Below are 15293 nucleotides of genomic sequence, written 5' to 3'. Positions count from 1 at the left end.
TCTCTCTCTCTCTTTTTATATCCTGTATATCTGTATTCTTTTTAGTGTCCCACATATATAATTCAAGTTCTCAGTTTGAACCACTGGTTTATTAATTTAAAATGTAGCAGTGACATAACAAAAGAGCTAAAAGGGAGAGACGCACAGAAAAAAGAAAGACTTCATAAATTTTGAACTTGAAATTTAAATTATTCTTCAAAGCTAATTGTACAGAAAAACTGTATGGCGGTCATGGGACCAGATTATTGTGTCTATACTCTCACTTAATATCATGTATGTCATTTTTTTGTACTCTCGAAAGACGGATCAGTGATGAATGATCTGGGGCTTGTTTTATGAAACTTTTATGGTATGTTTGTGTTTTGTGTTGCTTTGTATGTACTTCGTTGTTGAGTTTCGTGTTGCAATGTATGCATATGCATTGTTGAGTTTTGTGTTTTGTGCTTAAACATACGGATATGTATTGTTGAGTCTTGAGTAGTTTCATATGTAATTTCTTGTTGAGTTTCGTGTATTTTAAAAGCCTATCTAGGGATGGGCATTGCAAACTAGCTTAGGATACCAATGCTGTGGTATGTGACATAAGTTCATGCCTTTTACTTGTCCCTATACAAATAAACATTAAATAAAATAAATACCATGTCTCTTGATGTGAAAACGTTTGGTAATGCAGACAAGCTGAGTGGAAAGCCCATTCACCTCTTAAACAGGAAAAATAGAAAATAGAGAAATTAGACAGAAGATCTGCACACTTTCCTTTTTGTCCGATTTCGAACGCCTAAGGGAGGTATTATTAACACAGGATTGTTAGTGCAGAATAAAATATATGCTCGAAACAAACGTTTCCAACAAGCTCAAGTCTACAAAATGTAAATAAAGGCCATCTGCTCTGATATGTAAACAGAAAACTGGCTCCTCCTATCCGGGCGTCCCTAACGTCTAAGTCCCGCCCTCTACGTGCCACTCTCCGCTCCTATTGGTCAACAGTTAAAGCCCTGCGCGTTACGGTTGGCCCCTCACCTCCCACTGGACGTCGCGACCCGCCCACCGGAGAGAGAGACAAAAACAAATCGGCATCCCTCACACAGAAGAATATAAACAGGAGCACCCGAACCGAGTTTAGATAGAATAAACCTTTTCACTGACATCAACACCACCGAGGGAGAGATGGTTTCCCCGGTTACCGTGGTGAGTATCAGCGCCAAACCAGCGTTGACATTTTCCTGCATGAAACAGGACTAACAATGGTTGCTAGTTTAGCTAAATGGTTTCCTAAAACAACACGCTCCATCCTCATTACGAATGCTTCTATCGTTTAATGGTCATTATCGAAAGCTTCGAGTTACTAATTCAGCGTTTAACGTTTTCTTTAGCTGCGTAATTATTCATAGCATAGCATAGTCATAAGCCCTTTAGGCGATAATGTAATCACCAGTAAAGAGGAATGTCTGTTAGCGACATTTAACATGTTTTAAAGGAGCCCTTGGGCACCCACGCTGTTGACAGTGTCTTATTGGCTCGTTATTTTGAAACTATGCATCTGTATGTGTGGGAACTTTTCTGCTCAGTAGGTTTTCTTATCATTGCGCGTTATAGCAGCGACTGTTCACGCTCTGCCATTATCGGTTTTCCACAACACAGAGAGATGTTTCCACACATTTCCAAAGGCAGCCTCTGACTAAAAGAAAACCTGTCATGTGACGACCTTTTTTGTGTGTTTTTTTCTTCCCTGTACCCCTCTAGTAACGCATGCGCAGTCTTTCTTTTCATCTCCTTTGCTGTAGCTTTGACTTTACATAGACTCTATTGTTTAGCCTGCCTATTTGCGCTATAATCGACTCAAGTTCCACTGAAGGAAACTGACAATTTTAACAGAAGTGTGACAGCTGTATGAACCATTTAACTTGGCCTCAGCATCCTCACTGGTTCCCAACCTGGGGATCGGGACCCCCACAAGGGGTCGCTGGATTAATCAAAGGGGTCGTGAGATGATAGGACAGGATAGGATACACTAAAAAAAACATATTTTGGGTACAAAATTGTGATATATTTCGAGCTTTCTCCTATTTTTTGCTTTATTTCTTGTGAATTTCTGTATTTTACTTCCTTAAGCGTCTAAATAATCGTTTTAGTCATTTTTTTAAGCAGAAATGAAAAACATCAGCTGGTTTCAACTTCTCAAATGTGATGATTTATTGCTTTTCTTTGTCAAACATGGTGATAAATTGAATATTTTTGGGTTTTGGACTGTTAGTCAGACAAAACTAGACATTTGATGATGTAACATCGGACTGTGGGGAACTTAAACAGACATTTTTCACTATTTTCTGACATCTTGTGAACAAAACGACTAACCAATGAATCAAGACAATCATTGGTAACTTAACTGATAGACAACGCAACATGTGACAAGGGGTCCCAGGTAGACTTTGCTTTATTTTAAGGGGTCACAGGCCAAAAAGGTTGGGAACCACTGCTCTTACTTTTACAGAGATGCTATGAAATTTTACCCCTTTTGCAGGGGCCATGAAGGATGGTGTACGGTAACGTAGCCACAGTAAACTCTGATGTGCAACCTGTGTGACTGCTGTGAGAAGAGCTTGTGTGGAGGAATGCTTGCAATACAGACTAGTTGCCGTAGTGATGATGATGATGACGATGATGATGATGATGCTGTGCAGTTTCTTGGGTCTTTATTAAGAGACTAACTTATTCTAAGCTGTGGCTCCAGGGTGACAGTGAAAGGGAAATGTAGAGGCATGTGCTGTCAGAGATAAAGATACTATTGGACAGTATAGATATGAGGACAAATATTTGTTTCCACCAACACAGTGTTAAAGAATAAAGTAGGCAAGCAGTGTCAAGGATTTTTTTAATATCATTAAAGCTTCACATCCACTGTAAACAAAAATCAATGTCCTTGAATTTTAGTTTTTATAACTCTACTTCTGGAAAAAAAAACAACTATGTAAAGACTTTCTTTTTATTTCTGACTCTAAATGAGATTTTGATAAACACTGCCACGCTCCATGCCATCTGGTGAGCAGACTGTTTCAACATTTCAGAGACTTTTCTCCTTTACAGATGACGTAGAATCAAGCACTCAGAGCACATGCAGTCTCACACCAGCACATGCTGTCCTTGACTAATGTGGACCGGGAACCTGTTGGCAGGTGTCTGCTGTAGCCTAGAGATACAACAGCAGCGTCACGTCCCTTTTTGGCTGTGGAGACATCTGACAATTGCTCCACTCAGTATTACTGACTCATTTACTTAAGAAAACATAAGCATTTAGAAATAGCAGAGCATAGGTAATGTTACAGAAGCTCTTGGTGTTGACGAACCCTTACGTCTAGTGTACTACCCCTGGAATTAAGGCAGCTGTAAGATGGAAGGAAACCGAGTTGTGTGATGCTGCATAGAAATAACATTGTCAGTCATGACTCATATGCCAGTGTAGCCTGCCAGGGCCATACTTATGTTACAGTTACCCTCAGCTAACCACAAGTGTTTACAGGTCTTTCATATGTTTCCATGTATCTTGTTCCTGACACTCGACTAACATAAGACCCTGAGTGGCTGAATAGATGTCATCCTGACTGTATGTTATTCACTGCTTCACTGCAGTGCTTTTGTTGGTTCGTGGGTGCTGCAGATGGATACTGGACACCAGGCTATTTTGGAAAAGGGAGCCATTCCATCCTGCTATTCAATCCAACAAAAAAAACTCTATTGTTGGTTAGTGACCATGCAAATACAGTCAATCATTAACTATATTATTCTTTAACAGGGGGCATGTGAAGCAGGTGTTTACAGCCAGTCAGCTGTGTCAGGGCACTTCTGCAAACAGCCTTTATTTATAATGCGATCATTCAGACCATCACATTATAACACAATGATTCATTTCGTTTGCCTCCCAAATGAGGCAGTATGTTCTGTTCTTTTATGCTGGCGACAGCTGACTCTCACACAGGGCAACTTCACCGTCGCTACAATTACAATACAGTGCCGCAAAACCCCGACAAGAGATACAAGATACAAGACACAGGAGAAATAAAACCAATACACCCACTTTAGACCAGTTTATGAATTCTAGCAGGCAATTAGGCCTTTATGATGGAACAATTTTTAGCTTAATTGGATAGGGAGCCATGCGTTAGAGAAAAACAATAACATCAGATATTACAACAGTAATTAAACTAGGTTGAGACACATGGCCTATTTATAATTTGAACACTGTTTATTAGAGATTTGAATCCAGCTAAAGAAACAGTCAGATAAACATTTCTTTGAAGATTTGAAAGCGTTCCTTTTCTATATTTTGTGGCTTAGGTGTTTACCATGTACTCAGAGCTGTTTTGGCCTTGTTTCTCTACTAATGCAGCCATGCTCTCATTGTGTAGATACAGTAAGTTTACATGAAAAACAATGGAAAGGGAAACTGCAAAGTATGGCTCAAACAAGGCATGAATAGGACCAAAGGTTATGAGAATCTTTGACTCCCTCCAACCCTCCTCCCTGTAATCTGTACTCCAACACTCCAAACCCCTTACCAGACACAGATTTGAGTTTTTTCCACAGATAATAAAATATTTGTCATCTTGGATTATTTAACTTAAATTTCATTGGACCTTTGCTTGCAGATGTCAGTGAAAGCAAGTATAATCACAGTGCTTGAAGCCAACAGTCACACAGAAATATGTTGTTTTCTTGTGTCCTGTGTTTACCATAAGTAGCTACCCATGGCTGGATAAACAGAGTTTTGATATTGGCTAGTCTGGGAGTGCTGCCAGGGTTGTCTCTATCTGCTTGGCACCCATTTTGCCTTAATGGGACAGTAGACTTCCCATACACTTACACGCACTGAACTATCTTTAATCTTAAGTTATGTCTCCATTTGTTTTATGAAGGACAGGCAAAGGACGTAATGGAGAGAGGAGTGCATTAGTTCATATTATATACCTAGGTAGAGTTTTGCCTCACTGGAAAGATCCTTCTCATGCTACTTGGAAGAGACTGATAATGTCATAAGCAGAGGGTAAAAGGTTCATCTTCAGCACAAGTCAGCATAGATACAGTATACCAGCTTATTTTGACACTTATCTCAATCTTGTCAGATCAGATGCCAGGCTCTCGTGATAGTGGCAAACCTGTTATTCTTCTTTTTTGCCCATTTGGTAAGCAGCTCACACTTGTATAAGATCAATGAGAAAATGAAATTCACACACATACACAAACACAGGAAAAGAGAGCCATTGTTGCAGTTATCAAACAGTGAAGCCCATAATAATAAAGCTGGGTTACATGTGGCCCTTTACATGAAGAATCTAAAGTAGTTCAAAGTAAACAAAGATAAGTACACTGAAAAATAAGCAAGTATGGAATAACACCAGTAATAGTCATGAAATAAAATACTAATTACAGCTACAGAAACAGGAAAACATAGCAAGTTAAGGGACTAGTTGAAAGCCATCTGATATACTTGCATAGTATTCCACAGTTTGGGAGCATTGCTGAATCTGAAATGTCCAATTTTCTCGGGACTGTGGTTCTGAACATTTTCCAAAGCAACAGTAGAGGATCTGCATGAATGCGAAGGCACATAAAACAACAGGGTGGCTGCAATCTTGGCCAGTTCGCTTAGAACTTTACATATAATCACAGCTAAATGATACAGAGAGCCAGTGTAGTTCAGCTAAAACTGGAGTGATATGCTCTCACTTTTTAGTTTTGGTCAGGAGCCTTAGAGGAATTTTGAATACATTGACTTTTAGTATATAACTGTAGTCTAGCCTGCTTGAGACAAATAAATATGAATTAGCTTCTAGTAAAGTAGTGCTTTTGGTCACTCTATGATTTGTAATTGGAGGTATATATCACAGTAGATAACACCTGGCAGGCTTGTGTTTGGATGTCTGTGTTTGTGTCTGAATGTTCTCATGACTGGTCTTGCGTGTCACATCCCTATTGTTTCTCCTGCTGTGATGGTCAAATCAAGTACATCAGAGTAGGTGTGAGGTCACTGAAACATTGTGCTTGATGCTGTACTGTAATGTGGTCCGCTGTTTTATTGAGTAGTTGTGCAATAAAGGGACCTCCCCTTCTTCCCTTCCTCTAAGGAGTGTAAACTGTATGAACTGGAGTGACCCCTCATTCTTTTCTCACCTCTCTTCTCTCTCTCTCCTCACTTACCCACTCCTAAATCCAGCTGTCATTTGAATGCCAGTAACCCCATCTCACTCACTCCCCCTCCTCTAAAGCTTCACTTCTTCCTGCTTCTCTCCCTCTGCCCTACTTACTTATTCTTTCGTGAACAGTGCAATCGGAGCAACGCTTTCATTTGCATCACTTTATGTTTCCACAGAATGTTTGTGGAGAGAGATGGCAAAATGGCCTCTGGAAAACAATCATTTGGGACATGGAATAACAGCACTTGCCCAGCTCTCTCTCTCTCAACCTTTTCCCTGCTGCACTACGACCCCTTTGTCTTCCTCCCCTTCATGTCTCACTCTGATCTTCCTCATCTCTCCTCCACTGATCTCAGCTCTAGTGAACCCTCACTCACTTCATTCCCCACCAAACTCTCTCCTCCCTCACTGATTCTCTGAGCCCTTTGATTCTCAGAACCACAGGTGGGTAGATGTTACAGAGGTGTTGTGAAACCTCTTTCTAGCTCTGTTTTTCCTCGACCCTGTTGGGCCTCATCTGTTTGGACAGAAAGAGATATGACCAGCGACACAGTCGGGAGGAAGAAATGGGAGACCTGAATATGTGACACAATTCTCAAGAACATGAGATGCAGAGAAGAAGGTGAAGTGTAGATGAGGAGAGGAGAAAAGCAAGATAGAAAGTGAGCCAAACAAAAAGAAAAGAAAAGGTTATGTGGAGTCAAAGGAATAGCGTGTGAGCTTTTTGCATTTCCCCTTCTGCTCGCTGTTTCTGCTGAGTTTCGCTTCAGCCGCAAAACACGTGCATGTCTGACATAGTGATGTAAACCAGTGACAACCCAGAGGAGGCCAAAGGTTGTTCCAGTCCTCACTCATCCACTCTCCCAAATAAGGAGAAGTACTTTACTTTCAAGTGCTTTGAGATTATTGCTCCCTGTGATATATTTCATGGCCTCTGCTTTGAGATAATAGCCCCTTTAATAAATCTAGTTTAAGACATGGTGACAATGGTATCATGTCATTCTGACTCACCTCATGTAAGGGCAACCAGCCATAACTCTATTAATAATGTAAATATTTCATCTTCTTTTCAGGTCAAGAGCGAAGGCCCCAAGCTGGTGCCATTCTTCAAGGCAACCTGTGTATACTTTGTCCTGTGGCTGCCCACCTCGAGCCCATCCTGGTTTAGCGCACTGATCAAATGTCTGCCCATCTTCTGCCTCTGGGTGTTCCTACTGGCCCATGGCTTCAGCTTCCTCGGGGCTCACTCCAGTGCCCGCAAAATCTTGGCCGGCCTCATCTTTTCTGCTCTTGGCGATGCCTTTCTCATCTGGCAAGAACAGGGCTACTTCGTCCACGGTGAGGAGAATTATTCACTGATTGTCACATCTACAGCTCTATCCTCTTTCATATGGATTTTACCTCTGAGAGGACAATTCAGTTTATTGTAACATGTTTTATTGTTGGAGTTTTGGCCATCATTGGTATTGGTAATAGCTCAAGAGTGTCTGGGAATGCAGCAACATCACTAAAAAGAGATAAAATGGAGGAAAAAACAGGTGCGGTCAGGTGATCTTACAACACTTTTTTAATCAAACTCCAAGGTTAGCCAAATGTATTTGGTGAACTACACAAAGGGGAACAGCAAATTTATTATCCTGGTTCAACTTTGACCTTCCATGCTTACTGTAATACTCAGTTTTCCTGTGAAGTGAGGGATTGTTATTGCCTTTTTGGAGTCTCAATTTCGGTTTTAGCTTCAACACTTAATTAGCAAGGTAGCAAACCTGACTAAACTGTTGGCTTGTTTTCAAGTTATTTGATCTTCTGACTACTCATGTTTTTTGCCCTGCTGGACTTGTTGTGACTTGTTGCTGTTGTTGCAATATCCCAGATCTCAGAAATGACTTTGGTGAGTATAAAGGTATCATGACCAATTGAAACAATGGCCAAAACAACAAATATAAAACCAACAGTAAGTTGTAAGAAATATGAATTATCCCATAAATGGAAGTAAATGAGCTGCTTATCTCTTCATCGGGTGTCATGATGATTTTCACATGAGATTTTATGTTAAATTGGATGGATAGATACTGTTTTGTTGGATCATATCTGAACTTTACAAATCATTTATCCACTATCCCGCAGGCCTTCTGATGTTTGCCATCACCCACATCCTCTACTCGTCCGCCTTTGGGATGAAGCCCATTAACATGCGTGCTGGCCTGGTGATCACTGCTGTGTCCAGTCTGAGCTACATGCTGCTGTACCCCTACCTGTCCGGCCCCTTCACCTACCTGGTGGCCGTCTACATCGCTCTGATCGGCTTCATGGGCTGGAGGGCCATTGCGGGCCTGCAGCTGACCAATGACCTGTGGACCTGGACCAAGCTGTCAGCTTGCCTGGGCGCTGTGCTCTTCATGGTCTCCGACCTCACCATCGCCGTCAATAAGTTCTGCTTCCCCGTGCCCCATTCGCGCGCCATCATCATGGCCACCTACTACGCCGCACAGATGCTGATAGCGCTGTCGGCCGTCGAGTGTCAAGACGTGGAGGTGGCAAGAAAGAGAACATGAGGAACTGCGGTCTCCACAGCAACGAGGCTGGGAAGGTGGCAGCCGCTCCCCCTTCGGCCCTGAGCGATCATGGACATATCTCACTGCCAGATCCCCAACCCTCAGCCTTCATTTCAGTGTGGTGCCCCCACACCGTTGTTATCATGGCGACTGGTCCACCACAGCCTTCACGTGGCTAATACCCTACTACCCCACTAGTATGGTAGTCTCACACCTGTCTTCTTACCATGAAGACATGATAGTATTATCCTCAGCCTCTCCCGACAACAGTCCTACCTGCCTCTTCTGATCCCTAGAACCGCTGTCTCTTAACCTAGTTACCATGGAGACAAGTGTTGTAATATTAACCTGCTATATAGAGTATTACTTTACTTTTAACTGTTATGTTTTAATTTAAGGGGAGCATGTCACTGGGGACCTTCAAGGAGTGTGTGTGGAAGAGCGATTGTGTGTGCATTCAAGTGTGTTTGATTAACACTCTTACCTCGCTTTCCGCACAGTCCCATCACACACAGTCACCACACTGACTCCTAACACACGTCGACTTCATGTGGTCCATTGATGCAATTTAACTTTTGTGAGCTTTCACAACTCTTTATTATTTTTGTCATTTGTTTTGTTGCCTTGTTTAAAAGAGATTTTTTCTTTTTGTCTTTTTTACCGACTTGCCCATGTTTGGCTTTTCACTCTGTTGCCCTGTGTTCCTGTGAATTAAGGGTGCTATTTTTAAAGTCAGGAGCATATCCACACCTGTTTTATTATCTGCAGTCCCTTCTATTTCACTCACAGCAACCACAGCGTTTTTGTCCATTCTGCTATTCTACATCCTCAACAAATCCACACCCAGTCTCTGTGGATTCATTCTTTTTTTTTGTATTAGGATGTCCTTGAACAACTAGATGGGCAGAGAAAGAAAGACAGGGAGACAGAAACAAAAAAATAAGGCAATGATGTGAAAAGTCAGGGAGGGAAAGTGGCGTGACTGCAGTAACGTCTGTGTATCGAAGCTTTACTACGTTAGAGGAGGTGGAGGTTGTTTGTGGAAGGTAGATTATTCTTCCTGCTGAGATTTGTTGACTGTCCTGTTGTCCCAGAGAGAACACAGCGGACATTGCAGTCACAGCACACATCTGTACATATAATAACATGCTGTACTGTGCACCTGCTACTCCTTTTTGGTCCTTCAGGCATTTTACAGAGTTTTAACTGCCAGCAGTTTTTCCAGAAACGTTGGTGCAAATGTCAACACGCACACACACCTGACAGCTACAGCTCCTGCTGGTTGAGTTATTAGGAAAAGTTCACGGGGTTCTTAATGCTGGACTAGATCAGCCAGCCCATGCTGTCATTGGCCTTGGACCATGTTATGATGATTGAAAAGAAAAGGGCTAATGTAACGGGCTGGAATCTTTTGTTTATAATGGAACAGTAACGCACACCAAGAGTTGTAGTAAGGTGCTGATCACTGGAGGTAGACTTGAGGGTAGGAAAAAAGTGTTGCACACTCTGGCTCAATATGCATTTCTCTTTTATTCAGAGAATGTTTCAGCCCTCGGGCCTTCTTCAAGATCAACAATCGTGAAAAAGGCAAGGTGAAACGAGAAATACGTATGCAGCCAGCATGTGCAACACTTTTTTCCTACTCCGGAATTTTTTGTTTATTAAACATACACATTGTCCCAGGTCAGTCTGACCGGATTGTGCCCAAAAAAAATTCAGAGACAAGGGATCTGGCTTTTCATGTGAGGGAACAGTTATCCCATTATAGCCAATAATTCCCTTTCATAGGACACTTCATCAGCGTTAATCCTGCAAAATCCACCGCAGCTAATCCCTGACAGGTTGCCTGATATTTTGTCTTTCATCTATCGCACACCCCCCCCCACCTACCTTTCATTTGTTTTGCAATCCAGCAAACCTTTATATTTCTAACGTTAGAATGAAGTGTCTTATTGAATATTTAAGAAGTATGCTGTAACTCTCTCTTCAGATGTCTACATATATGCATGTTTTTGAGTATGTGTGCATGCATGAGAGTGTGTGTATAGTCTCTGTCTTTGCTGTATGAGGGAGTGAGTGAACGTCTGTGTCTACCTGTGATGAGTCAGAACCAACTCAAGGCCAGGAAATGCTGTGAACCATCATAGTTTATATGTAGTAGACACACTACTGGACATCTCACAGTTCTCACAAAGCTCTTAAACCTGTTATACCCATCATCAATACCCCAGTGTTTTTGATTAAGGATGAAGTTAGTATTCGATTGGGTTCATTCAAACTTGGGGCTATATATTTTCATGTTTGATTTTACCATAATAGCGAGTATTTCCATTGCTGGACATGCCTCCTCTTGATCGTACCCTTACTTATTACAAGTATAAGTCACTGGCTTTATTATTAATACCACTAACAGTTTGTACACTGCAAAGAAAATCAGTTTGCAATCACACTCGCAGTGACAAAGTATTAACAACCTACATAAAATTAACAAACACAAAAAGGGACAGGTTTTGTTATATTGACAGATGTTCAATGGTTCAGTCCAAGCGCACCAAAACATGACATATAGTGCTGTATATAAAACAAATGGGCATGGAAAAGAGACAGACCCATGTTATGGGTTCAGTGACCTCTGGAGCTGTCGGTAACACACCCACATACGCACAAAAAAAACCCACATACACCAAAATGTGTTTATGCATCACTTCAGCCACCATGAAAGATCTGCAGGCAGACCGTGGTGTTGACACTCATCAAGGTTTTTTTGTTTTTTTTAAATAAGTTATATCAACAACAGTGCACAGTCTTGGTTTGACTGGGTAAGACATTCCTCAACCCGAGCAGCTATTCCTGACTACTGCTTTGCCAGAAAGTTCCTCAATCTCCTTTCGGCCTGTCAGCATGCTTGTCAGCATGATATTTCTGCTTTGTCAGTCCAAAGTGTTTCATCAGTCTGTCTGTGTGACCACTTGTCTTCCGTTCCATCTTTTTAATTTATCCTCCCAGCATTTGTTTCCTACTTGGCAGTACTCTTAGCACAGTGGTTCTCAAACTTTTCCACATAAAGGACCCCTAAACTGACACAAATTAGACCACAGACCCCCATCTGATAAGATTTTTGCTTTTAGATGTTTTATTACAGCAAGTGTATGAAACCCATGACCAAAATAGTCATACATTCTGTCATTGTGCTACTTATGGATGGAATTATAGTGGAAACAAATTATTCTCCTTTTTGCTGGGGACCCCCCTGGAACTCCCTCAAGGACACCACTTTGAGAACCACTTCCTCCTCTCTTCTCATTTCATCCACCTCACCAGCAGAGCATGTTCTGTCAACTATTAATATAAGCGCTGAAAGACACCCATAGGGGCTTGCTGGCAGATATGCATTTGTTTGCTTATTCTGTCTTAAATGAGGGTTTAATGGAGGAAAGATGCTGGTCAACATGATTGACTCCAGTATGCAGCCTCAAGTCAAACAATGAGGGAATGACAAGATTGAGTCGAGCAGTCTTACTCATCCTTTGGGCAATGTGGGCAATTTATGTTGGCACTACTTTCTGTCCTCTGCCACATAAAGGCTCCTGACTTTTGTTCTTATGTCCTAATGGCTACGTGCCAAGAGACAGGCTTTACTCTGAAGTAGTTTTGAGATTATTTTTGTTGGCCAACCCACACTCTGGAAAATCTCCATGACTTTGGAAACTGAAGTTGCTGTTGTGTGAGTGATAGGCTGTAAAGCAGCAAACAAACTCAAATACCATATTGAGTCAGAAAGCGGCCTGTTATGATGCCTATCTGAAGGACTTCATTCTAATATTCACTCTTCCATCATTTCTCCTTTTATTTGACTTGACAGATAACCAAACCTGAAAGCTTGAACTCTTTTTGTTGAGTAGAACCTCCACAGCGAGCGTTAGAGCCTTCTCATGTATCAAACACGCTTTTGTTTTGCAGGAGAGAGAGGTCCCCCTCGTCAGTGCTGGAGTGCTTTTGGACTTCCACTTAGGAAGGAGGTTATTGTCGAGTGTTACAGTAGCTGGAATTAGGTGAGGAGGTGAAATATGACACACAGGGGAAGACTCCCCTTCCATCTGGCTTGTTAGCTACCATCCTGTCCCCCACAGATGGCAGGCCAGCAGGCGCATCATTTTACCTCAGCCTGTCAACAGCCCTGTTGTTCTGAGCTTTGTGTGTGCAAACAAAAGGGACCTGAGAGAGCTGTGGGAGGCCAGTGCGGTCTGGCTTGCACTGTTATGAGTAATGAGCTGGAACCAGTGGCTGTTGTAGTAGAGAGGCCCGTGGTTTCACTTAGTCTTCTGAATAAGTTGGCACTTTTTTTTAATTTTAAAGTTTTCTCTCTACCGTTCGTTTCTTGTAGTTGCGGATTTGAAACCTTTGCTGGTTGTGAGCTCATTATCATGCAGCGGTTGACATTCGAAACATAGAGCTGTAACGTTTGTGTATCTTTACTCATGCATGACAAGTAGGTTTAAATTGAAGTAAATCTACAAAGGTGGAAAAGTGCACACCACACAGCCAGGTGTTTTCGTTACTACGACTGATAGTCCACCAACATCAGTATGAGCTTGTGGGAAGTGTGTAAAACAATGCCAAATTTTCTTTGTAATATTAATCTGAACTTTCTGTGTGCTGCACTTTTCTGTACCCAGAGTAAGGCCAGTCAATCTCTCGTAAACACTAGTAGCTATAGTGTTTAAAACAAGGGATTGTTGTGTACTGTATTCTTTAAAGTATTTGCTCCTTTACTCTTTCCATTTCTTTCTTTTAGAGAGAAAACTGAAGTTACTCTTTAATGACAGTTTTGTTTTGATGTTGGTGGTTTAAACACAAGAAGTGATGCATCAGTGAGAGAGAACCAGCTTTCTTCTTTAAAAGGCATGAATTACTCTTGAAGTGTTACAAACCTTTATGTATATTTTTTTTTTCATAAAAGGGTTATTCTTCTATTCTCAGAAAAAAAAAGCAGCCCAAAATGTTATTTTCGCCTGTCAATGTGGGAAAAGCTGGGTTTGTTTTCCACAAAAGACTTATGATTTATTTTATTGAAGGCCCATTGCAATGCATCATTTTACTTTATTTTATGAACAAATGCTTATTTTCCCCTTATTTTTATTCTATGATATATTTTCCTTTGTTGTCCTTGATTTCACTTTGTGATTTATTTCTTTCATGACTGTAGAGTTGAAATAGTTTCTTTGCTGTAGTGAAACTGCTATGAATGTGAATATCTATTGAAGAAATAAATGCAATTACAATGCAACTTCAACGTACTGTCCTTTGGTCTGTTTTTTGTTTTTCTGTTTCCTAAAATCAGAGTTGCTGTGTTCAAAATGTCAGCTGATATTTATAACTGTATGTTGTTTTGTGTTTCTACAGAAGCTGTTGGCCCTCAGCAGCTAAAGTGCCATTAAGGCAGAAAGGACTGGAGGACAACAGAGAGCTCTGTTCTAGTAACCGCTGCACTCTATTGTCTGGCCGAGGTGGAAAATGTGCTTTCGACAGCCTTTAACCCTGTGGAAACTCACTCACAGACTGCTACAGATGAAGCTCTCTCTCTTCCTTTTTTAATGTCTTCCTCATGTCTTCTCTCTTTTTGTCTGCTTTTTTCTCTCTAATTTTTTTTTAACACCCACACACATCACATCCCATGGTTTATTCCTGAAGGACCCGTGCCAGTTCTTTCCGAATGCATCTCATTCACTCACAGCCAAGGTCTTACCATCAAAGAACTCCAGTCTTCTACTAAAGGCATCTCTGTAATGGCCTTTATAAAAACAAGGCTTGGTTGACACGCACTTCCACTGAAATACAAAAAAAAAAATCTCCAAATGAATGTGAAAGTAAAACGAGAAAAGGAAGACACTATAATAAACTCACTGCTGTATAACACTTCTCCATTCACATTATGCGGTGGAAAACGTCATGTAAATGCAATTCAGTAAAACATCAGGGAAACCGATCTGAAAAAGCTGGAGCATGTGGTTCCCTTTGGGTGCAGCAGCCTTTAGTTTCTGTTGGATTGACTATTCATCATTTCACTCCAAAGTACTTCCACCTTATTGTGCAATAGCTGAGCAGTGAAGAGGCTGAAGGTACCAGTGACGTCGGTTTGGTGCTTAATTGATTTGAACCTGGCAACCTGACACTGGCAGTCCCTGGTGGCTCTATAGAAATGGAGTTTGTGTGAGCCAGCATAGTGACGTCAGGGTGGAGAGGGGTTGTAACCTCTCTCTGTCAGTTTGGCAGCTCCTTGCCAGACCACTCTTAAGCAGCAGCAGACCACTCAGAGGAAACGCCTGCAGAGAGGCTGTCAGGCTTCAATAACCTGAGGGAAGCTGTCATACACTGCGGTCAGAAAGTGTTAAGACAGTTTTACGATAAGTTATTCAGAGTTACGGCTCTGTACTCCAAGTAAAGTGGAATTAAATTAGGTTTAAGTGCAGACTATTTTCAAGGTGTTTACATTTATACAAGATGAACAGTGTACAGTGTAGTAGGACTCTAATCCTAAACATAAAGTCAA

General features: G+C 41.4%; 1 protein-coding gene across 1 annotated transcript; it reads left to right on the top strand.

Annotated features, from left to right (window-relative positions):
• The first annotated feature begins 1023 nt into the window (after nt 1–1023).
• Nucleotides 1024–11856, top strand: tmem86a (transmembrane protein 86A). Its single transcript, XM_042413070.1, has 3 exons — nt 1024–1188; nt 7262–7526; nt 8316–11856. The coding sequence occupies exons 1-3, from the start codon at nt 1168–1170 to the stop codon at nt 8741–8743; spliced, it is 714 nt and encodes a 237-aa protein (XP_042269004.1). The 5' UTR covers nt 1024–1167; the 3' UTR covers nt 8744–11856.
• Nucleotides 11857–15293: the final 3437 nt, after the last annotated feature.

The sequence above is a fragment of the Thunnus maccoyii genome, chromosome 5, assembly GCF_910596095.1.
Source record: "Thunnus maccoyii chromosome 5, fThuMac1.1, whole genome shotgun sequence".
In the NCBI taxonomy this organism is placed as follows: domain Eukaryota; kingdom Metazoa; phylum Chordata; class Actinopteri; order Scombriformes; family Scombridae; genus Thunnus; species Thunnus maccoyii.
The sequence above is the reverse complement of the archived record's forward strand: the minus strand, read 5'-3'. Positions and strand labels throughout refer to the sequence as shown.